Here is a 24,151-nt window from a genome sequence, read left to right as displayed (position 1 = left end):
CAGGCCTACAATTGACGGTAGCCACAGGTGACTCTATTAACGCTGGCCTCTCTACCTCCCCCCCCCCACTTCCTTGGTATAACTGGTTATATAGGGGGAGACCTGCCTGTCTGTCTATAACATCTCAGTGGGAGCTGTAGAGATTAGCGTGCCATCTGTTTCTATTTCCTGTGAATTATGTACTGGGTTGTGGTTTTAGATGCGTTTAACGGATATTTATATGTACTTGTGATATGTAACCTGTATGATGTGTAACATATATTTATATGTACTTGTGATTTTACTGTTGTTCTCTGCCCTGAGCCTGGCTTTGGCCGGGGAGGGCGGGTTATAAACAAACAAACAAACAAACAAACAAATAAATAAATAAATAAATAAATAAATAAATAGTGGAATGAGTTCTTGGTTATAACATCCAAAAATTAGATCACCAATTCTGTTTATTATATGTATATATATGTGCATGTGTGTGAGTATGTGTGTATGTATGTATAGATATAGATGTATGTATGTATGTATGTGTGTGTGTGTGTGTGTATAACATAATAGTACAGTATATTATATAGTATTGTAAAACATTATGGGATAGTAACTATATTGTATATTATTATATACACACATATACCCAAAAGATATCGAGAATTAGGAAACATTCTTAAGGAGGTCTACTTAGAAGTGAATCTCAGTGTATTCAATGGGGCTTACCCCAGTCAAGTGTTCTTGGGATCACAGTCTTTGACTGCTGGTCAAGCTTTTGGCCCCTGTCATGTGGACCTTTTTCACTTTCTTTGCTGCCAAGCTGAAATGCTGTTTTTCAGAGCATCTATATAACACTGTTCTCTAACCATCCACGTTCCAGGTTTCCCCCAGCTTCAGCTTTCTATTACCTGTGCTTCTGTGATCTTTCAAGAACACAGCCCTGCAGCTTTGCATGCCATAATGATGGAATGGAGCAGATTTTCAAAAATCCCACCAATACTGGCATCGATCAGCTCCTTGCATTCCTGGTTCATTGGTTCCACTTAAGAAAAAAGAACTAGATATTCAGTTCACCAGGATTCAGGTGAATATTGAATGAGGAAATTCTAGAAGTATCCCTATTTATAACATCTATTCACACAAGACTGCTGCCAGAGACCTGGACCTTTTATGCACGGTCTATTTCTGCTGGATCTGCTACTCTCTAAATGCACAGTATTTGCAATCGAATTCTCAAAACACTATGCACAGGGTCTCACACACCCCCCCAAGAAATTGTGATCAATTATGCATCCCCAATGAAATTGTGGTGCTTCTGAGCCACGTGAGTCCCTCTCCCGTGAAAATGCTGCTTTGTACTTGGCTGTGGTGTATTTTTAAAAATATGTCACCAGTCCTCCGCCAGCCCTGCAGAGGGATTCTTTCATTTGATCTGAACCAAGTGGCCATTTTACAGCCAAAGCAGAGAAGGATCCAGACACACACACACACAACCAATTGGTTTCTGGCTATCTCAATCAATAGTCTTGCACTCACACACACACACACACAAGCTTTTATGCCTATAAGAGGACGCGTATAAGGGGAAGGCAGCAAATCAGCCTGGGACTGTTCCATCCTTCTGAGAACTGAAACTGACCGACACTCACTGTGAAACTGACCAAATAAGCAGCTGCATACAAGATTATTTTAGCATTCTCACAAGTCGCAAACAACAACAAAACTGTTAGATCAGGCTGAGGTCTGAAACTGACCACACTTGGTGTGAAATTGACCAAATAAGCAGCCTCAGGGTAACCCAGCATTATTATCTTGCTAGTGCACTCACAGATAGCTTTGAGGTGAGGGGTCGGATGAGGGGGACAGACATGTGGGAGGGAGAAGTGAGAACCGCATCAGTATTAACACTAGGGAGTGCAATCGGCTAAAGCCTAACTGAAAAAAACTTGGAAAATACCTTTTCAGTATTTTTCAGATGGGGGTGATATCAGTTTTTTTTAAAAAAATGGTGGCAATTAAAAGGACCCAAAAAAAAGCGGATCCTGAGCAATGCCAATTTTTTGGCATTATTTGGGGCTGCTTTGGCCTTGCCATTCCCCCCTCTGTCCCTCCCTTCCCCTCCCTCCACCCATACTTACCTGCTGGCTGAATACCCCCTGCATCCATAGACCACATGGACTTCGGAGGTGGCCCAGGATTCAGATCATTGCCGTCTGCCACCTCCGAAGTCCACACGGCCTTTAGAGGCAGCAGGTGGCAGTGATCAGAATGCTTGGCAGGCAGATCACCACAGCCCGCCACCTCCGAAGTTCACGTGGACTCCCAAGGCCGCAGACAGCGCAGAACTGAACGCTTGGCTCCGCCAAATTCAGCAATCAGCTCTGTGCGGCATATTTTTCGGGTTCGCATTTAATAAACCCGAAAACTTTCAATTATTTGAAAAAGCCGAATCATATTTAGATTTTTCAGATTTTTTTCAAAAATTTCTGGGTTTATTGAACCCCAAATACCAAAAAAATGGTGTGCAGCCTTAATTACCACCCTTCAATTCTTGGTTTCTGTCAGGAATAGGCAGTGGGAGGGGCAAAGCCCTTTCCAGGGTGGTTTTGGCCTTTAAGGGAAGACACATTGGGCCAGGGCCAGCATCAACCACAGGGAGACTTGCTACCACATGACATGCATGAAGCTCAGCATACCAATTCAGCATGAAGCTCCTTCCAGGGTGGTCTTGGCCTTTGAGGGAGGACTCATTGGGGCCAGGCCTGGCAGCAACCACTGGGAACTTCTACCACACGACTTGCATGACTCACCCAGCTGAGGAATTTGAAGAGGAATGGGAGACTCAGGACAAATCAAACAAAGGACACCACAAAGTCCATTTACATGCCAGTGAAATAATTTTTTCCCACTACTAGCATTATTATAATCTGAATCTCACATGAAGCTGCCTTCTATTGAATCAGACCCTTGGTCCATCAAACTCAGTATTGTCTACTCAGACTGGCAGTGGCTCTCCAGGGTCTCAGGCTGAGATCTTTCACATCATCTACTTGCCTGGTCCCTTTAACTGGAGATGTCGGGGATTGAACCTGGGACCCTCTGCATGCCAAGCAGATGAGCCACAGCCCCTTCCCACCACAGATGTTCAAAGTGGTTTGAGACTTGATAACATCTCATTTGAACCCTGTGAATGTTGTTACTTTCTTTCCTAGCTTTGTTATTATCTGGTGCCACTAAAACCTTTTTCAATTGTCTAGTGTATGGATTGACTTCTGATGACAAACGCAGAACAAGTTAAGAGCTCGGGGTGCTCATCAACCCAGTTTCGCTGTTTGCTTCTATCAGCTACATTTGGATCACCAATTTCATAGTTTCCTTGACTTTACCACAATAATCCATGGTTTTGTATCCTGGTTGGATACAATGCGCTCTATGTTGGGCTGCCCTAGAAGATCCTTGGGAAATAGCTACTGGTGCAGAATGCAGTGAAATGTTTTTACTTGTCTAGTATCTGGTTCACCTTCTGGTGGCAAATGCAGAACAGGTTAAGAGCTAAGGTGCTCATCAACCCAATTTTGCTGTTTGTTTCTATCAGCTGCATTTGGATCACCAATTTCATCCTTTCCTTGACTTTGCCACAATAATTCATGATTTTGTATCCTGGACAGCTACTGGGGCACAATGCAGTCAAATTAGTGATTATTAATAATAAGTGGGCATGGAAAAAATTAGTTTTAAGTGATCAAATCTCAAAAGAGTATGGCATCGCCCTTTGTGAAGACAGGTGCAAAGATCATATTTAACCTCCCTGCAGGATGTGCAAATATGAAATATTAGAATAGGATATAGACAGTAACCCAGTCCTTTCTGGGAGGATTTGCATCTCGACAGAGTCAACACAAGAAAATAGCTCCTGCATCTCCAGAGGTTTTTCAGTGCCTCGACTGAAGGCCGGAGTGTTGTGCTTTGTTGGGTTAATATCACTGAAAAGGCAGCATCGGGGAAAGCGTGGACATCGCAACAGAAGAAACACTTTCCTTTTGTGCTCAGAAAGATGGCGGCTTCCTTAATCAAGATCATCGGTTTTACATTGCTGGTTATTGAAAGCCTCATCGGAATAGTAGCAAATGGATTTATTGTCCTCATGAATTACATTGACTGGTTCAAAAACAGGAAACTATCCCCAGCTGACTTGATCCTGACCTGCCTTGGCTTGTCCAGACTTGCATGGCAGGCAGTGGTGATTCTGGATGAAACCATGTATTTCTTTTCTCTGAGCACTTGTACTTGGAATTACGTATATCTAATGACTCCCATCACTTGGATATTTTCGAATATGTTTGGTTTACCACCTGGATCAGTGTTTTCTACTTTGCAAAGATCCCTGGTGCAGAATGCAGTGAAATTAGTCATTATTTATAATAAGTGGGCATGGAAAATATTACAGTAGTTTTAAGTGAACAGATCTCAAAAGAGTATGATACTGTCCTTTACGAAGACAGGTGCAAAGATCATATTTAACATCCCTGCAGGATGTGCAAATGTGAAATATTAGAATAGGATATAGATGGTAACCCAGTCCTTTCTGGTAAGATTTGCATCTCAACATAGTCAACAAGAGAAAATAGCTCCTGCCTCTCCAGATGTTTTTCAGTGCCTCAACTGAAGGCCCGAGGGTTGTGCTTGGTTGGGTTAACATCACTGAAAGGACAGCATTGGGGAAAGCGTGAACATCACGACAGAAGAAACACTTTCCTTTTGTGCTCAGAAAGATGGCAGCTTCCTTAATCATGATAATCAGTTATACACTGCTGATTATTGAAACCCTCGTTGGAACAATAGCAAATGGATTTATTGTCTTCATGAATTACATCAACTGGTTGAAAAACAGGAAACTACCCTCAGCTGACCTGATCCTGACCTGCCTTGGCTTGTCCAGACTTGCATTTCAGGCAGTAGGGCTTCTGGCTCAAACTATGTATTTCTTTTCTTTGGGTACTCATATTTGGCGTTACCTATATCTGATGATTCCCATCACCTGGACATTTACAAACACCGCCAATGTATGGTTTGCCACCTGGCTCAGTGTTTTCTACTTTGCAAAGATCGCCAACTTCTCCCACCCTGTTTTCCTCCAAGTGAAGCAAAGAATCTCTGGACTGGTGCCATGGTTGCTTCTGGGCTCCATTGTTGTCTCTGCTATTACGACTCTTACTGTAGTCACAAGCTTGAGGGACAATTTGTCCATGTGCGATTTTTACTCATCGTTTTTGAACATCAATGGTTCAGAAATTAAAATTCCTGGCTCATGTAGGTACTTTATTATTGTAGCGACCGCCCCAAATTTTATTCCCCTTCAGATATTTTTGTCATCATCCATCTTGTTAATAACCTCTCTGTGGAAGCACACAAGACATTTACGGCACAATGGAATCGGAGTCAGGGATCTCAACACCCAAGCTCACTTGACTGCCATTAAAGCTCTGACCTCCTTCTCTGTTCTGTACCTGTCCAGTTTTCTCGCATACACTGCACTGGGAATACTGCTCTGGAGTAAGATGGATCGCCCTCGGTCAATGATGCTGATCGGTAACATTATTGCCGCTTATTCCCCTTGTCATGCTATTATCCTGATATTAATTAATCCGAAACTAAAACAGACATGGGTCAGGATGCTACATCACTTACAATGTTGTTCGAGATAAATGTCACCTTAAAACTGACCAACAGACGTTAAGGAGAGGACTTTCTCTTCTGCAAGGAGGTCCCTGAAAATTGCTCAGGGCACAACCTACAGGAAGTTCTTCCTTAGTGCATGCGCTATGCTTCCCCCTGCACACAAATGTATGTATTTTACTAATGGTGGACTTTCTCTTCCATTAACTATTTCAGTAGAAGAAATGTATCCACAATGATGATATACCAATGGAATCATTCTTTGCTTCAGAACTGTTCAGATTAGATATATTCCTTTCGATTTGGATACAGGGGTAGAGGGTAACATATAAATAATGAGATATATTTAATATTATAAATTTCTATGGAATTGCAAATATTTCCCACTTTTTTATATACTGAGGTCATCTACAAATTTTAGTATAGAAGTGTGAAGAAAACATGTACATTGAAGTCTTTATTACTTACAATTTATTTTATAACATTCGAATGATAATATATAAAATAAACATCTACCAGGGCTCTCATCAATATATCATATTGTCAATTATATTACAATGGGGATACAAAGTGGCTTACATTGTCCTCCTCTCCTCCATTTTATCCTCACACCAACTCCTTGAGGGAGGTTAGGCGGAGTCAGTGAGACTGCCTCAAGGCCGCACAGCTAGGACTTCCGGTAACTGAGCTGGTCCCAGCACACATCCCTTGGGAGAGCTCCCAAGGGAATCCAAGAAACACTTTGATTTGGAGTGCTTTTAGCACACCAACCCGGTTCTAAATAGTGGACCGGGACGCAGGAATTCCTCTGCAGCCCAAAGAAAGCGGTGTGACTCCCATACTCTCCGAGGGAGCTTTTTTAAGTCCCCCAGCAGGTGTGGATGTTTGTCCCGCTGGCATCGAGGGGAGAAAGCATCGCCACAAGCGTCTCTTTGGCTTTAGGCTCAGACCTCCATTACCTATAACCAACTTATGAACTGTTTAAAGAAGAAAAACCTCACCCTCTGAAATCTAAGTGCGTAACAAGAACTCTTTTGATCTTACCGGGAAAGGAAAGCTGAATCGATTGATAGAATTAACTGGGACTCCGCATTCTCCCCCCCCCACACCCATCGTACAATAACTTTCTTATTTGGATAAGATATCAGATAAAATGGCAAGGACTTTCTCAAGTAGATCTGTGGGTAGACTAAACAACTGAGTTTTCTGAAAGACGGGGCAATTACCAATCAGATTCCGTGAAGTTTGAGGGGGGAAAAGAAACAAAACCCTCCTACCCCTTGGTCATGCTGCCTTTTCTGGATCGGGAAGGTCCTCCAGCTTCAAGATTCATTTTGAAGTACCGGAAGATCTCTAGAACCAGCACCATTGCATTGCAAGACATAACAGAGAGACGGGAAGGACTGAGGTGCGCAGGACCGGAAGAGATTCCCCTCGGTGTACCAACTAAAAGGTTTGACACTAAGAACTACTGAAAGGGGACAACGGAAGGTCCGCGACTCTATTGATCGACTTCCTACTTCCTGTCTGCTTGTCGACCTAGAGTGTCCAGAAAACCCGATGGTACTTCAAATTTTATAAGTCTTTTTTTATGCTGATTTGGAGGAGTTGTGCTTAAATATCCAAGCAATTTTGTTCAGCATAAGATTTTAAACTACCCACACACTTTTTAAGACCTGCCAAAATTGTTTAAATTTAAAGACTCTCGCAAGAAGTAAATATGGAAAAGAAAATCCAAGATATGTTTGCCAAACAAAATGAGACAACTGCAAAACAACATGAACAGCTGTCAAAACAACAAGAGCAGATGTCAAAACAGATGGAACAAATGACTGCCATGCTGAACACTTTTACTCAGTCAGTTACAAAAAATGAATGAGATAATAGAAGACCTTAAAGATGTCCCTCTAGCTGACAAGAGAGATGAAGAACAGAAGAATTTTGCAGAGGAAATGGAGATCTACAACAAACAAATTGCAATAACCCAGCTGGCAACAATGGATCTGAAAGTGAGTGACTTAGACCTCTGTCTCTTCAATCTGCCTGATGAACTTTTCAATACCTGCTTGGAGGACTTAATTAGTAGAGAAACTGGAGATGTCAGGATCCTTTTCTTTGATTTTGGGATGGAAGATATTGCAACGTGGATATACTATGAAGATCATCTATCTGCAGAAGAGACTATACCAACAACCTCCAAGGACTCTCTTCGATGCTTACTGTTAATGGGGAAAAGAAGGAAATGTTGGAAATTCTGAGCTAAGGGACTAATTTAAAAGAGTTTAGTTCCTCTTGTGGAAAAGATTAAAAGGAACTGGTTAAAAGGATTGGCTTTAATGGAAATAGAACCATATATGATATTAATTTACTACAACCATATGTTTTAAATGAATTTAGGGAGAAATGGAAGACTTACAAAATAATTAATCTTTAATGGAAATGGAGGGAGGTGTAGGGGAAGTTAATATATCTTTGATTATACATAAATATCTTCAATAATGGTTCCTATCTGTTTTTATTTTTTACTGTTTATGTCAATTGTTAAACTATGCGTTTAATATTTTTGGAAAAAATTAATTCTTAATGGGACCATTTAAAGAATACTCTTTGATCTAATTCCATATCTACACTTTTTATTAATTTTATATTAGGTAATGATCTAATAATGTTAGATAGGACAAGAATATATTAATTAAAATATACTTTGTATTAATCTTATATTAGGTACTGATTCAATAATGTTAGATAGGATAAGAACAGGTTAATTAAAGTAATATTGGGATTAGCTCAGTTAGCAAAAGTTTATACAATTTATTTTTAGATGGAAGAGGGAGAGGGGGAAGTCATTTTATTGTTAAATTAGTGATATTAGTTGTTTTTTTATTATTACTATTATTTTTAGTATTGGATATTGTTTTTATGTTGATATGTTAAATGAAAAAAATAAAAAATATATTTTTTTAAAAAGGCAGCACAGCTAGCTTCCATGGCACGAGTGGGGATTTAAACCTAAAGCCCCCAGATCCTAGTCTGATGATCTAAGAGCCATACCGCAGTGGCTCTTTCACCCAGACCACCTCCTGGCCCATTCCTTGTTCACATAGCCACCAGAGTGGTGAGTGGAGGGGAACCAGGTGTGAGGCCAGCCTTGGAGCCACTGCCGGGGGCCCCCCGATGTTGGGCAGATGACCACAACAGAGCACCAGGGGCCCCCGCACAACCATCCTCAGCCACCCACAAACCCTCCCTCTTGGATGTGTCATCAGGCAGCCCTCGGGGGAGTCACAGATGGTGTTGGGAGGGAGTGGGGTAGAATTGGGCATAGAGCTCCTGCCAGGCAGTCAAACAGAGACACGGGTGTGACACAAGCTAGACTTTATTGAACTGCAAAGCGTGGCATGGTCTGATGACTCGAGTGGCTGCTTACCTGGGGCCATTTTACACTTAATTAGAAGTGATTTTATCATTCTAATAGCCAGCGTGGTGTAGTGGTTAACAGCAGTGGTTTGGAGCAGTGAAGTCTGATCTGGAGAACCGGGTTTGATTCCCTGATCCTCCACATGGGCAGCGGACTCTAACCTGGTGAACTGGGTTGGTTTCCCCACTGCAACACATGAAGTCTTGGGTGACCTTGGGCCAGTGACAGTTCTCTCAGAGCTCTCTCAGACCGACCTACCTCACAGGGTGTCTGTTGTGGGGAGGGGAAGAGAAAGGTGATCGTAAGCCGGTTTAAGTCTCCCTTAAGTGGTAGAGAAAGTCGGCATGTAAAAACCAACTGTTCTTTTTCTTCTTCTAATATGTAGAGTAATGTTGAAATTGAAGTCTGCAAGTTATGCTTATGATGGTATTTATTGTTGGAAGCCAGGGTTTTTTGCCTGGGGAGGGCGGGGTATAAATTGAATAAAATAAAATAATTGTGTACGAGGGGTCATGGTGCCAGAAGGCCACGGCTCCAGCTGCCCCCGCTCAGCTGCAACGTTGCTGGACTGGGGAGTGGGAGGCAGCATCACCAGGGTGGCTCCCTAGCCACAAGCAAGGGAGAAGGAGGTTTGGGATACAGGGCCCTGCTTAACTGTTAGTGTGCGGCCGCCCCTTTGGATCAAGCCTCCAGAAATGGGTTTTCTGTTAAAAAAAAGGTAAAGGTAGTCCCCTGTGCAAGCACTGGGTCATTACTGACTCATGGGGTGACATCACATCCCAATGGTTACTAGGCAGACAATGTTCACAGGGTGGTTTGCCAGTGCCTTCCCCAGTTGTCTACACTTTACCCCCAGTAAGCTGGGTACTCATTTTACCGACCTCGGAAGGATGGAAGGCGGAGTCAACCTTGAGCCAGCTACCTGAAACCAACTTCCGTCGAGATCGAACTCAGATCGTGAGCAGAGATTTTGACTCCAGTACTGCAGCTTACCACTCTGTGCCACGGGGCTTCCCAGGGGTATCTGTTAGGGTTCTAAAATGAGAGACGTCAGCCACAGAGTGTGGACTTTGCCCCCCCCCTTTGGGTGTTAGTTCAAAGTGCTTGCCGGGTAGAGCTAAGTGCCCTTTCTGTGGTTTTCCCACCACCTATGTTCCTCCCCCATTCGTTCTAAGTCCACCTGGCAGGGAACTATCCGACAGAGTCCTGTGCTAATCATCCAACTTCGTGAGTTGTTATTATCTAGTGCTGATAAAAGCTTTCTCACTTGTCTAGTGTCTGGATCATCTTCAGGAGGCAAATACAGAACAGGTTAAGAGCTTGGGGGTGCTCATCAAACCCAGTTTTGGGTAATGGTAGACAGCGCAAGGCACCTGCATGGTCCATAGAATCAAAAAGTTGGAAGGGACCACCAGGGTCATCTAGTCCAACCCCCTGCACAATGCAGGAATTTCACAACTATTTCCTACATACACACATAGTGACCCCTACTCCAAGCCCAGAAGATGGCCAAGATGCCCTCCCTCTCATGAACTGTCTAAGGTCATAGAGTCAACATTGCTGACATCTAGCCTCGGCTTAAAAACCAGGGAGCACTTACCACCTCCCAAGGAAGCCTGCTCCACTGAGGAACCGCTCTGTTAGAAAAGTCTTCCTAATGTTTGGATAGCAACCCTTTTGATTTAATTTTAACCTGTTGGCTCTGGTCCGACCTTCTGGGGCAACAGAAAACAACTCGGCACCCTCCTCTATGTGACAGCCCTTCAAGTACTTGAAGATAGTTATCATATCCCCTCTCAGTCTTCTCCTCTTCAGGCTAAATATACCCAGCTCCTTCAACCTTTCCTCATATGACTTGGTCTCCAGACCCCTCACCATTTTTGTTGCCCTCCTCTGGACATGTTCCAGCTTGTCTACATTGAGGTGCCCAAAAACTGAAAACAATACTCTAGGTGAGGTCTAACCAGAGCAGAATAAAGCAATACCATCACTTCAAGTGATCTGGACACTATGCTTCTGTTGATACAGCCCAAGATCGCATTTGCCTTTTAAGCTACTGCATCACACTGCTGACTCATGTTCAGTGTTTGGTCTACTAAGACCCCAAGATCCTTTTCGCACACACTACTGCTAAGACAAATCTCCCCCATCCTATAATTATGCATTTGATTTTTCCTACCTAAATACAGAACTTTACACTTATCTCTGATGAAATGCATTTTATTGGTTTTAGCCCAATTCTCCAGCCTGTCAAGATCATCCTGTATCCTGGCTCTGTCTTCTACCACATTTGCTACCCCTCCCAATTTAATATCATTTGCACATTTAATAAGTATCCCCTCTGTTCCTTCATCCAAATCATTCATAAAGATATTGAACAACACAGGGCCCAGGACAGATCCCTGAGGCCCTCCACTAGTCACTCCTCTCCAAGTGGATGAGGAACCATTAACAAGCACTCTTTGGGTGAAATCTGTCAACCAATTACAGTAACAGGGGCAGCCCCCGGGGGAGTGTGTTACAGTAACCTAGTTTGGATTTTACCTGTGTGGTGTAGTGGTTAAGAGGGTGGACTCTAATCTGGAGGACTGGGTTTGATTCCCCAGTTCTTTTCTAGCTCTATACAAAATATTATACTCATAGCTCGCAAGGTGACAGCCCATCTCTGGATCCTTGGTAAAGCCACATGAACACATGAAGCTGCCTTATACTGAATCAGACCATCAAGGTCCATCAAAGTATTGTCTACTCAGACCGGCAGCAGCTCCCCAGGGTCTCAGGCAGGGGTCTTTTACATCACCTACCTGCCTAGTCCCTTTAACTGGAGATGCTGGGGATTGAACCTGGGACCTTCTGCATGCCAAGCAGATGCTCTGCCACTGAGACACATCCCCTCCCATCTGTGGTACTGCTTTCATTTCATTAAATGATGAACTTTGAGTTTTGTGGTCTGTGCAAATTGTAAAATTTGGCTCAAGTAAGTTGGGACCAATCCCTGTCTGGATCATCTTCAGGAGGCAAATACAGAACAGGTTAAGAGCTTGGGGGTGCTCATCAAACCCAGTTTTGCTGTTTGCTTCCGTCAACTAAATTTGGACCACCAATTTGATCCTTTCCTAGACTTTGCCAAAATAATCCATGGTTTTGTATCCTGGTTAGTTTTCTATAATGCACTCTATGTTGGGCTGCCCTAGAAGACCCTTAGGAAATGGCTACGGGTGCAGAATGCAGTGAAATTAGTCATTATTGATAATAAGTGGGTATGGAAAACAGATCTCAAAACAGATCTTTTGAACAGATTTCAAAAGAGTATGATATTGTCCTTTGTGAAGACAGGTGCAAAGTGTCAGGCCTCAGCAAGTCGATGCGTTCCTGGCAATAACTTTCCTCCAGACGATGCAGCGAGTTAAAAGTTTATTTCAGAAGAGCAGCGATTTCAGCAGGTCAAAAGACTTAAGGCTAGCATACAGGAATGGGGGAATATTAAAACATATATAGGGTGGATACAATGGGGTTGATTGGAATATTGGAAACAAAGACACAATACCGAAGCTAACTACTGGTAAAGACTTGAGCAAAAGTATTCAGAGTTAAATGCCTGCGTTAAGTGGCTGATCTTCCCAAGCTCCCAGTATTGTTCTGCGGGACCCGGTATCAGATCAGCCATTACTGGGGCGGGTCTCCATTGAGCTGCAGATCTTGGGCAGCAGACCAGGTGCAAACGGGGAGGGACGGAGTGCAAAAGGACTCCATTTTGTCCATGGGGGAAACCATCTTGTTTCTATCCGGGGCCGGCGGAGAGCCTATCTGACACAAAGATCATATTTAACATCTCTGCAGGATGTGCAAATATGAAATATTAGAATAGGATATAAATGGTAACCTTTCTGGTAAGATTTGCATCTCGACAGAGTCAACAAGAGAAAATAGCTCCTGCCTCTCCAGATCTTTTTCAGTGCCTCAATTGAAGGCCCGAGAATTGTGCTCGCTTGGGTTAACATCACTGAAAGGACAGCATTGGGGAAAGCATAAACATCAAAGCAGAAGATACACTTTCCTTTTGTGCTCAGAAAGATGGCAATTTTCTTAATCCTGACAATCAGTTTTATGCTGGTGGTTATTGAAACCATCATTGGAATAGTAGCAAATGGATTTATTGTCTTCATGAATTACATCAACTGGTTGAAAAACAGGAAACTACCCTCAGCTGACCTGATCCTGACCTGCCTTGGCTTGTCCAGACTTGCATTTCAGGCGGTAGTGATTGTGGATCAAACTATGTATTTCTTTTCTTTGGGCACTCATATTTGGAATTACCTATATCTGATGATGCCCATCACATGGACATTTATGAACACCGCCAATGTTTGGTTTGCCACCTGGCTCAGTGTTTTCTACTTTGCAAAGATCGCCATCTTCTCCCACCCCATTTTCCTCCAAGTGAAGCAAAGAATCTCTGGACTGGTGCCGTGGTTGCTTCTGGCCTCCGTTGTTCTCTCTGTTACTATGACTATTACTATAGTCACGAGCTTAAGCAGTGATTTGTCCATGTGCAATTTCTACTCATCACGTTTGAGCACCAATGGTTCAGAAATTAAAATTGCTGACTCCTGTAGGTACTTTGAGATTCTAGTGACCGCCCCAAATGTTATTCCCATTCTAATATTTTTGTCATCAGCCATTTTGTTAATAACCTCTCTGAGGAAGCACACAAGACGTTTACAACTCAATGGAATCGGAGTAAGGGATCTCAACACCCAGGCTCACTTGACCGCCATTAAAGCTCTGGCTTCCTTCTCTGTTCTGTACCTGTCCAGTTTTCTAGCATTCATTGCACGGGCAATACTGATCTTGAATAATGTGGATCGCCCTTGGTCAGTGATGCTGATTAGTAATATTATTGCTGCTTAACCCTGTGGTCATGCTATTATCCTGATATTAATTAATCCCAAACTAAAACAGACATGGGTCAGGATGCTACATCACTTACAATGCTGTTACAGCCCTCTATGTTACAGCCCTTCAAGTACTTGAAGATAGTTATCATATCCCCTCTCAGTCTTCTCCTCTTCAGGCTAAATATACCCAGCTCCTTCAACCTTTCCTCATATGACTTGGTCTCCAGACCCCTCACCATTTTTGTTGCCCTCCTCTGGACATGTTCCAGCTTGTCTACATCTTTCTTAAATTGAGGTGCCCAAAACTGAAAACAATACTCTAGGTGAGGTCTAACCAGAGCAGAATAAAGCAATACCATCACTTCAAGTGATCTGGACACTATGCTTCTGTTGATACAGCCCAAGATCGCATTTGCCTTTTAAGCTACTGCATCACACTGCTGACTCATGTTCAGTGTTTGGTCTACTAAGACCCCAAGATCCTTTTCGCACACACTACTGCTAAGACAAGTCTCCCCCATCCTATAATTATGCATTTGATTTTTCCTACCTAAATGCAGAACTTTACACTTATCTCTGATGAAATGCATTTTATTGGTTTTAGCCCAATTCTCCAGCCTGTCAAGATCATCCTGTATCCTGGCTCTGTCTTCTACCACATTTGCTACCCCTCCCAATTTAATATCATTTGCACATTTAATAAGTATCCCCTCTATTCCTTCATCCAAATCATTCATAAAGATATTGAACAACACAGGGCCCAGGACAGATCCCTGAGGCCCTCCATAGTCACTCCTCTCCAAGTGGATGAGGAACCATTAACAAGCACTCTTTGGGTGAAATCTGTCAACCAATTACAGTAACAGGGGCAGCCCCCGGGGGAGTGTGTTACAGTAACCTAGTTTGGATTTTACCTGTGTGGTGTAGTGGTTAAGAGCGGTGGACTCTAATCTGGAGGACTGGGTTTGATTCCCCAGTTCTTTTCCAGCTCTATACAAAATATTATACTCATAGCTCGCAAGGTGACAGCCCATCTCTGGATCCTTGGTAAAGCCACATGAACACATGAAGCTGCCTTATACTGAATCAGACCATCAAGGTCCATCAAGGTCTACTCAGACCGGCAGCAGCTCCCCAGGGTCTCAGGCAGGGGTCTTTTACATCACCTACCTGCCTAGTCCCTTTAACTGGAGATGCTGGGGATTGAACCTGGGACCTTCTGCATGCCAAGCAGATGCTCTGCCACTGAGACACACCCCCTCCCATCTGTGGTACTGCTTTCATTTCATTAAATGATGAACTTTGAGGTTTGTGGTCTGTGCAAATTGTAAAATTTGGCCCAAGTAAGTTGGGACCAATCCCTGAAACCACTACCAACAGTAACAGTCAGAGACCTTAATAAAACTCTTCTTAAGTTAAGCAAAGCTGATGTGTCCTGTGTTCACGATACTACAGTTTTAGGACACCCCTCTCAGTGCCCAACTGGCTGTCCCAGATGTCCCTTGAGACTTGTAGCGGATCCTCCAGGTGCCTGGCAGTTGCTGCCACTTACCCAGCCAACCCCTCCACGCCCCAGGAGAAGGCATCCCTCCCCCATGGCAGCTCTCCAGCCACTCCCGCTCAGTTACCACCCAGAGCCCCAGCAAGGGCTCTGAGTCCTTTGCTACAGCATCCAGGACCTGAGTCAGCTACCTACCTTCCCTACCATTGCCCGCCCCCTCCAATGACATCAAGGTCATTTATTCATGGCTGTTTGCTGCGGTTTCCATGCTTTGTTGCTCCACAGCTAATTTTTGATTTTTCACAGCTGCCGCGGATTGGCACACAAAATTCGCAGCATCCCCGCAGCAACTCAAACCTGTGTAGCCATGATCTTTCACTTTGCCCCAAACTCCCTGGAGTCTGATTTCTTCTCCCTGCCCATCCTGGCAAATGTCTCCTCCCTCTCCTACATCTCCCCACCACAGGGGCGGCTATTGGCCAACTCACCGGAATATCGATCTCTTTGAGAGGATTGCTACAGAGATGGCGCGGAGGGGTCACACAAGATCCGTGCTTGAGTGCCATACCAAATCCAAATCTCTACGGCAAGATTACAAGAGATGTGTGGCTCATTTGGAGGGGGTAAATGTGCATCAAAAGAGTTGCAAACCCAAGGCAAAACCTCCCATGCATAAATGGCCCTGGGCGCTTTGGCTTCTGCCCTAATGAAGAAAGCAAAAATAAGGGGGAAACGAATAGGGAGGGTGAAGAAAAAAAGGGTGCGCAAGTGTAAATCATGAGGGAAGTAGTGAAAAGAGAACTATTCCAAAGGGGGACGAAGCAACAAGTCAGGACACACCATCAAAAAGTGGGGGGGGGGGACTAAAAGAGAAACAAGGAAAGTGGACAGAAGCAGAAAACAGAAGTCAATGGGAAAATGAATCCAAAGCTGAAAGGGAAGTGGGGGGAATACCATGCCGAGTCAAAGCAGAAAGGGAGACAAGGGCTGTTTACACAGGGGAGGTTTTGCCTTGGATTTGCTGCTCTCTCTAGATGCACATTTCCCCCATCCAAATTCTCAAAACTCTCAAAACTCTGTATTGGGGGCTTATTGTTGAGTTTTGAGAATTCGGATGGGGAAAATGTACATCTAGAGTGAGCGGCAAATCCAAGGCAGAACTCCCCATGCATTCGGTTGCCTGAAAGTGGAGTCGAGCAGTTTGTAGCCCGATAGGACTTCTCCTTCTCCCTCTCCTTCGGATGCCTCCCCTCTACGGAACTGTGATGGGCGGAGTTGTGACGGAGGTGGGGGCAGGCCTCAACAGTGAGCTTGTTGGCAGGGGGAGGGCTGAAATGCCAGGGGCAGACACAACCGCTGTCAAATGCTGCGACCTTTTTCTCATGAGTAATCCTAGCTACATCGGGCTTTATGAATTAGATTCGCATCCATGAATAACCTTTTAAGTTCGGGGGGGGGGTTGCTCCACCTCAAGAGAGCAGCAATTTTTTGAGTGAATAATTGACCCAAGTCTGCCCACTGCTTGCCTCTCTCATAGCCGTTGACTCCCCATATGTCTTCCAGCGTGGTGTGGTGGTTAAGAACGTGGGTTTGGAGTGGGGGACTCTAATTTGGTGAGCCAGGTTGGTTTCCACACTCCTCCACATGCAGCCTGTGGGTGACTTTGGGCTAGTCACGGTTCTCTCCAAAACCGGCAGCCTGAATTCAGCCCAGAAACAAATTAGCAGCTGATACTTCTGGTACAGAACTGACAAGATGTACACATCACGGTGCATATCTGTCAATACCCTTGCTACCGTGTTTTGTACCAAATGGCGTTTCTGTACTGTTTCAGGGGCAGCCCCAGGGGGAGTGTGTTACAGTAATCTAGCTTGGATGTTACCAGCGTGGTGTAGTGGTTAAGTTCGGTGGACTCTAATCTGGAGAACTGGGTTTGATTCCCCACTCCTACACATGAGCGGCGGAGGCCAATCTGGTGAACCAGGTTGGTTTCGCCACTCCTACATGTGAAGCCAGCTGGGTGACCTTGGGCTAGCCACAGTTCTCTTCGAGTTCTCTCAGCCCCATGTATCTGTGGAGGAAAAGGGGATGCCCTGCCTCCACAGGACAACTTCCTCTGTTAAGGGTGGTCCAAAGAATTCCCAAAACAAAGCACTGAGCCAAGGAGCCTCCCTGCACTCAGCGGGTAGCTGCCACCAACCCCTATGCAATCAGTCAGCCCCGGCAGAGGATAGGGGCAGCCTCTGCTGGCTGTTTCCAAATTAAAGCACAGTGCCTCTCCTGCAAGGTAGGATGCCCAGCAGGCGAGGGTTATGCTAACAAAAGGTTTTAAGCCTTAGTAGGTGGTCACACAAACAAAAAGGCACTTCAGATTTAGCCTTGGGACCCACAGAGTCAAGAAACACAGCCAAATATAGGTTAAAGATTTATTATCAAGATTTGTGCTCGTTACAGAAAGGAAAAGTCATGAAGGATTAAAGCACAAAATAACAAAGCTTAATATATCTAGCTACACAGTCAGGTTCTTAGGTTCAAAAGTTTGGCAAAGTTTAAGGCAAGTTTCAAGAGGTTTGGTTCTTGTAGGTTATCCGGGCTGTGTGACCGTGGTCTTGGTATTTTCTTTCCTGACGTTTCGCCAGCAGCTGTGGCAGGCATGTTCAGAGGAGTAACACTGAAGGACAGTGTCTCTCAGTGTCAAGTGTGAAGGAAGAATAATATATAGTCAGAAAGGGGTTGGGTTTGAGCTGAGTCATTGTCCTGTAAGTATCAAGATAATGTGCTAATGAGGGTGTGGTATGTTAATATGGAACCATTGTATCCTGAAGTTATCTGTTAACATGTGGAATCCAAAGGTAATCCGCATGGCTATTGTGGACTATAGTTAGTCTGGAGGTTTTCAGGACAGGAAGCCAAGCCTTATTCATTCTTAAACTCTCTTCTTTTTTGTTAAAGTTGTGCTGATGTTTATGAATTTCAATGGCTTCTCTGTGCAATCTGACAAAATAGTTGGTAGGATTGTCCAGTCTTTCAGTGTCTTGGAATAAGACCCTGTGCCCTGTTTGTGTCAGTCCATGTTCAGCCACTGCTGATTTCTCAGGTTGGCCAAGTCTGCAGTATCTTTCATGTTCTTTTATCCTTGTTTGTATGCTGCGTTGTGTGGTCCCAATGTAAACTTGTCCACAACTGCAAGGTATACGATATACTCCTGCAGAGATGAGGGGGTCTCTTTTGTCTTTTGCTGATCCATGTCCGCACTTACCATTTGCGGTGCCGGCTTCCGCGGGCTTTCCTTGCATGTTCCCACTGCAACTCACCCAAAGGATTCTGAGGACGTCTCCGGAGCACAATTTCGCCGTGTTAAGGGCATCCGCTTATACGGCGCATTAAAAAAATAAAACGTCCTCCACACCCAGTTCCTTACAGTGGGAACATGCAAACTGGGTTCGATCCATTTCCTGCTGCCAGCCCACTTCCTGCTGGCAGCCAACCCCCGCACTCCCCCTGCCTCCCTTACTCACGCTGGACCAATTGCCGTCCTTGCTTGGAGAAGCCGACTGGGCATGCGTGCCGGTCTGGGCTTATCAAAAGTAGCGGACAAAGGCAGTGCGGTGGGAACAGAAATTTAAACTCGTTTTGGATACTTTCGTGCTGGACGCGTGTAAATAGCGAGGTAAGTTGCTGGTGTGTTCACGGGCCTGATTGTAACATCTGTTGTATTTTCTTGGTGGGTTTAAACACTGTTTGTAGGTTGTTTTTTCAAAAGTTTCTCCAAGTATCAGTGACTCCTTTAATAAATGGCAAGAATACCTTTCCTATGGGAGACTGTTTTTCCTAAGTTTTCTGATTTTGTTTGGTTTAATGGCCCTTCTGATTTCATTTCTGGAATAGATGTTTCAAGAGGTTTGGTTACAAGTTACCAGTTCTCCAAAGGTTCATGCGTCTTGGTTTCAGCATGCAAGTTCCAACAGTTCAGTCAGACAAGAGTTCTCCCTGCGAAAGGGCAAATCAAAAACAAGTTGGTGATGAAGTCAGGCATGGATCAGCCATAACCTAACGTTCATAGCTTTTGGAATAAAGCTGGTCTACTTTTATCGTCACAATCCCAACGGCCTGGGCCCACATAGATTGCGAAGAGGTCCATAAACCAATAATTGATAGACGTGTCAAATCATTTGACCCTCAATTGCATCAGAATATGTCACAGGTACTTGGAGCCTGCAGAACTCCCTGCACCTGGAGATACTCAACCCGAAAATAAGACACAGCTTGGCAGATTTGTAACCATGGTGATGACCTTCAGTTTAGGGAGGAAGGGAGGCGAGATAGCCTACATCTGGTTTACTCTGCCCCCTTCCTTCAAAGCACATTCCTTAAAACGAAAGTGTTCTCATGGTTGTAAATTGCTGAGTGAACTATTTGCCTCTTTTAGGCCTCCTGAGTTTAATATCAAATCATAGCAGGCGTTTGCCTGAACCAAAGAATTGTAACAGAAAGAAATTGGGGAACCCAGTTTCTTTACAGTATCTCACAAGCGTCCATTGTGGGGAGAGGAAGGGAAGCAGATTGTAAGCTGATTTGATTCTTTCTTAAGTGGTAGAGAAAGCTGGCATATAAAAACCAACTACTACTACTACTACTACTACTACTCTTCTTCTTCTTCCTCCTCCTCTGGGTTTTACAGCTCCCCTCCTTCCTATAGTAGGTGCATCTTTATTTACTTCATTTGTTTCCTGTATTCATATCCCACCTTTCTCCCCAATGGGGATACGAAGTGGCATACATCGTTCTCCTCTTCTCCATTTCATCCTCACACCAACCCTCTCAGTGACTGTCCCAAGGCCACACAGCTAACTTCCATGGCACAAGTGGGGGACTGGAACCTGAGGCTCCTGGATCCTAGTCTATTGCTCTAACCACCGCACCACAGTGGCTCATTCACCCAGATCACCCGCTGGCCCATTTCTCCTTCACATTTGGTATTTGGACTGAAACACTCCCGGAGAGTCACAACGGACAATACTCACAATGAGTTAAATCATTCAGTTTGGAAACACTGCATTCTTCAATGGCGTATTATCATCGTAAAAAAAAGGTAAAGGTCCCCTGAGCAAGCACTGGGTCATTCCTGACCCATGGGGTGACGTCACATCCTGACGTTTCCAAGGCAGACTTTGTTTGTGGGGTAGTTTGCCAGTGCCTTCCCCAGTCATCTTCCCTTTACCCCCAGCAAGCTGGGTACTCGGAAGGATGGAAGGCGGAGTCAACCTTGAGCCGGCTACCTGAAACCGACTTCCATCAGGATCGAACTCAGGTCGTGAGCAGAGCTTTTGACTGCAGTACTGCAGCTTAACACTCTGCGCCACGGGGCTCCTGTTATCATCGCACACATTAACAATATATCTAATACCCAATGTGGCCATTGCCAAGCAACCACATCAATATTGCCATCCTTCTGTCAAGAATAGGCAGGGGAGAGCTGCAAGGCCCTTTCCAGGGTGGCTTTGGCTTTTGAGGGAGGACTCATTGGGACCAGGCCTGGAAGCAACCACTGGGAAACTTTCTACCATTCAACTTGCATGACTCACCCAGTTTTTCCTGAGAGCTGAGAGATATGAAGGTGAATGGGAGACAACTACAGCATCATTCTTTCCCAGCTCTGTTACTATTTGGTGGCGATAAAAACTATTCCACTGGTCTAGTGTCTGGATCACCTTCTGGTGGCAAACGCAGAACAGGTTAAGAGCTGAAGTGCTCATCAACCCAATTTTGCTGTTTGTTTCTATCAGATGCATTTGGATCACCAATTTCATCCTTTCCTTGACTTTGCCACAATAATCCATGGTTTTGTATCCTGGATGGCTATTGGTGCATAATGTAAACAAATTAGTGTATTATTAATAATAAGTGGGGATGGAAAATATTAGTTTTAAGTGAACAGCTCCCAAAAGAGTATCATATTGTCCTTTGAGAAGACAGGTGCAAAGATCGTATTTAACATCTCTCCAGAATGTGCAAATATGAAATATTAGAATAGGATACTGATGGTAACCCAATCCTTTCCGGTAGGATTTGCATCTCGACAGAGTCAACACTAAAAAACAGCTCCTGCCTCTCCAGATGTTCTTCAGTGCTATAAATTGAAGGCTCTATTGGGACTAAACACTAAAAAGACAGCACTGGGGAAAGTGTGAACATCACAGCAGAAGAAACACTTTCCTTTTGTGTTCAGAAAGATGGTGGCTTCCTTAATCATGACAATCGGTTTTACACTGCTGGTTATTGAAACACTTGTTGGAACAGTAGCAAATGGATTTATTGTCTTCATGAATTACATTGACTGGTTCAAAAACAGGAAACTATCCCCAGCTGACCTGATCCTGACCTGCCTTGGCTTGTCCAGACTTGCATTTCAGGCAGTAGTGTTTCTGGATCAAACTATGTCTTTCTTTTCTCTGAGCACTCATGTTTGGAATTGCCTATATCTAATGATTCCCATCACCTGGATTTTTGCTAACACTGCCAATGTTTGGTTTGCCACCTGGCTCAGTGTTTTCTACTTTGCAAAGATCGCCATCTTCTCCCACCCCATTTTCCTCCAAGTGAAGCAAAGAATCTCTGGACTGGTGCCGTGGTTGCTTCTGGGCTCTGTTGGTCTCTCTGCTATTACGACTATTTCTGTAGTCAAAACCTGGATCGATGGTTTCTCCACACTCAATTGCTACTCATGGCATTTGAGCATTAATGGTTCAGAAATGAAAACATTTGACTCAAGTAGGTATTTTGTTATTCTAGCCACTGTCCCAAAGGTTATTCCCCTTCTGATATTTTTGTCATCATCCATCTTGTTAATAACCTCTCTGTGGAAGCACACAAGACATTTACAACGCAATGGAGTCGGAGTCAGGGATCTCAACACTCAAGCTCACTTGACGGCCATGAAAGCTCTGGCTTCCTTCTCTGCTCTGTACCTGTCCAGTTTCCTAGGATTCACTGCACAGGCAATACTGATCTTGAATAACATGAATCACACTTGGCAAGGGATGCTGACTAATAGTGTTATTGCGGCTTATCCCTCTGGACATGCTATTATTCTGATATTAATTAATCCCAAACTAAAACAGACATGGGTCAGGATGCTACATCACTTGCAATGCTCTTTGAATGAAATGTCATCTTAAAACTAACCAAAAGACTCTAAGAAGAGGATGTTCTCTTCCTGAAAAACTCTCGGGACACAACCATACAGGAAGTTCTTCATTAGTATATGCGCTATGCTTCCCCTTTCGCACGAATGTATGTATTTTGCTAATGGTGAATTTTCTCTTCCACTAACTATTTCAGTCAAAGAAATGTATCCACTTTGGTTAGATATGTTCCTTTTGATTTTGATACAAGGGCAGAGGGTAATATATAAATAATGATAGATATGTAATATTATACATTTCTTTGGAAATGCAAAAGTTTCCCACATTTAATATACTGAGGTTGTTATCATCTGCAAGTTTTAGTACAAAGGTTTGAAGAAAACATGTACATTGTAGTCTTTATTACTTACATTATATTTTATAATGTTCTAATAATAATACACAAAATAAGTATCTATCTGGGTTCTTATCAATACATCATATTGTCAATTATATTACACCTACATATGCAATCGATATTGTAGTTGTGTTGCAACTAGTGATAGTTGTAACTATATTTAATTTTAAGGTTACTAAATTCTCTTTAAAAGTCCATTTAGTTCTATTAGATTTTTGGTTTAGTTGGGGTTACTGAGGACCTGATCTTTGAGTTTGTTTCTGACTCAGCATAACGCGAAACCTTAATTTCGAGAGGGTCTGTAACTTAGTGGTTGAGTATTTGCTTTGTGTGTAGAAAGTCCCTGGTTCAATCCCCAGTGTCTCCATTTAAAAGAATCAAGTTGTCGGTTCTAGGAAATTATGGAAGATGTTTATATGATATTAATTGGCATAGTTTTTGCATATGAGATATTGTGGATAATTCCAGTCACAAAAGAGTGAGCAGAGAAGATATGGGAACTAGCCTATCCGTGAGGGCGTATCTATGGCTCAGAGATTGCAGGGCTGGAACTAGGGGGGAGGGGATCGCTGCCCTGGGCAGCGGACAGAGGGGGGCGATCAATATTGTACTTGTAACTGATGATACTTGTAAATGTATTTAATTGTAAAGCTAATAAATTGTTTTTAAAAGGCCTTTAAACTCCTTTGGATTTTTGGTTCGGTTAGGGGGGCAGATCTAGGGGGAAGAGGCAGCTGCCCTGGTCAGAGGCTGTAAGCGCAGCTGCCCTTCCTGCTGCTGCATGCGCCGCCCATCCCCTGGGCTGAGGCCCAAAGCAGGGAAGTCATGGTACTAGGGCAGTTTTGTGGCGCCCCGACACTTACCAAACAGCAGGGCTGCACTGTGTGGGGCTTTCCAGGAGTATGCTGATGGAGGGGAGCTGCAAAGCCACAGTGGCAAAGTACTGACTCTGATGGACCAAGGGTCTGATTCAGTATAAGGCAGCTTCATGTGCTCATGTGACCACACAGCTGCCACCAGCCTCTCCAGGAGCTGCCTCACCACCACCCAGATGGGGGTAGTGTTGCCAGGTTGCTCTTTGCCACCAGCGGGAGATTTGGAGGCGGGGCCTGAGAAGGGCAGGGTTTGGGGAGGGGA

General features: G+C 44.0%; 3 protein-coding genes across 3 annotated transcripts; all 3 read left to right on the top strand.

The window, feature by feature from the left end:
• The first annotated feature begins 4,033 nt into the window (after window positions 1–4,033).
• On the top strand, window positions 4,034–7,130 carry LOC130476499 (taste receptor type 2 member 7-like). The gene is made up of 3 exons (XM_056848442.1): window positions 4,034–4,239; window positions 4,919–5,568; window positions 6,889–7,130. The coding sequence occupies exons 1-3, from the start codon at window positions 4,034–4,036 to the stop codon at window positions 7,128–7,130; spliced, it is 1,098 nt and encodes a 365-aa protein (XP_056704420.1).
• Window positions 7,131–13,147: 6,017 nt separating this feature from the next.
• Window positions 13,148–13,984, top strand: LOC130476496 (taste receptor type 2 member 39-like). The gene has a single exon (XM_056848441.1). It carries the CDS (start codon window positions 13,148–13,150, stop codon window positions 13,982–13,984), a length of 837 nt encoding a protein of 278 aa, XP_056704419.1.
• Window positions 13,985–21,705: 7,721 nt separating this feature from the next.
• Window positions 21,706–22,650, top strand: LOC130476495 (taste receptor type 2 member 39-like). Its single transcript, XM_056848440.1, has one exon. It carries the CDS (start codon window positions 21,706–21,708, stop codon window positions 22,648–22,650), a length of 945 nt encoding a protein of 314 aa, XP_056704418.1.
• The last annotated feature ends 1,501 nt before the right edge of the window (window positions 22,651–24,151 follow it).

This window comes from Euleptes europaea, chromosome 4, assembly GCF_029931775.1.
Source record: "Euleptes europaea isolate rEulEur1 chromosome 4, rEulEur1.hap1, whole genome shotgun sequence".
NCBI classification, from domain to species: Eukaryota; Metazoa; Chordata; class Lepidosauria; order Squamata; family Sphaerodactylidae; genus Euleptes; species Euleptes europaea.
This window is presented reverse-complemented; position numbering and strand designations above follow the sequence as displayed.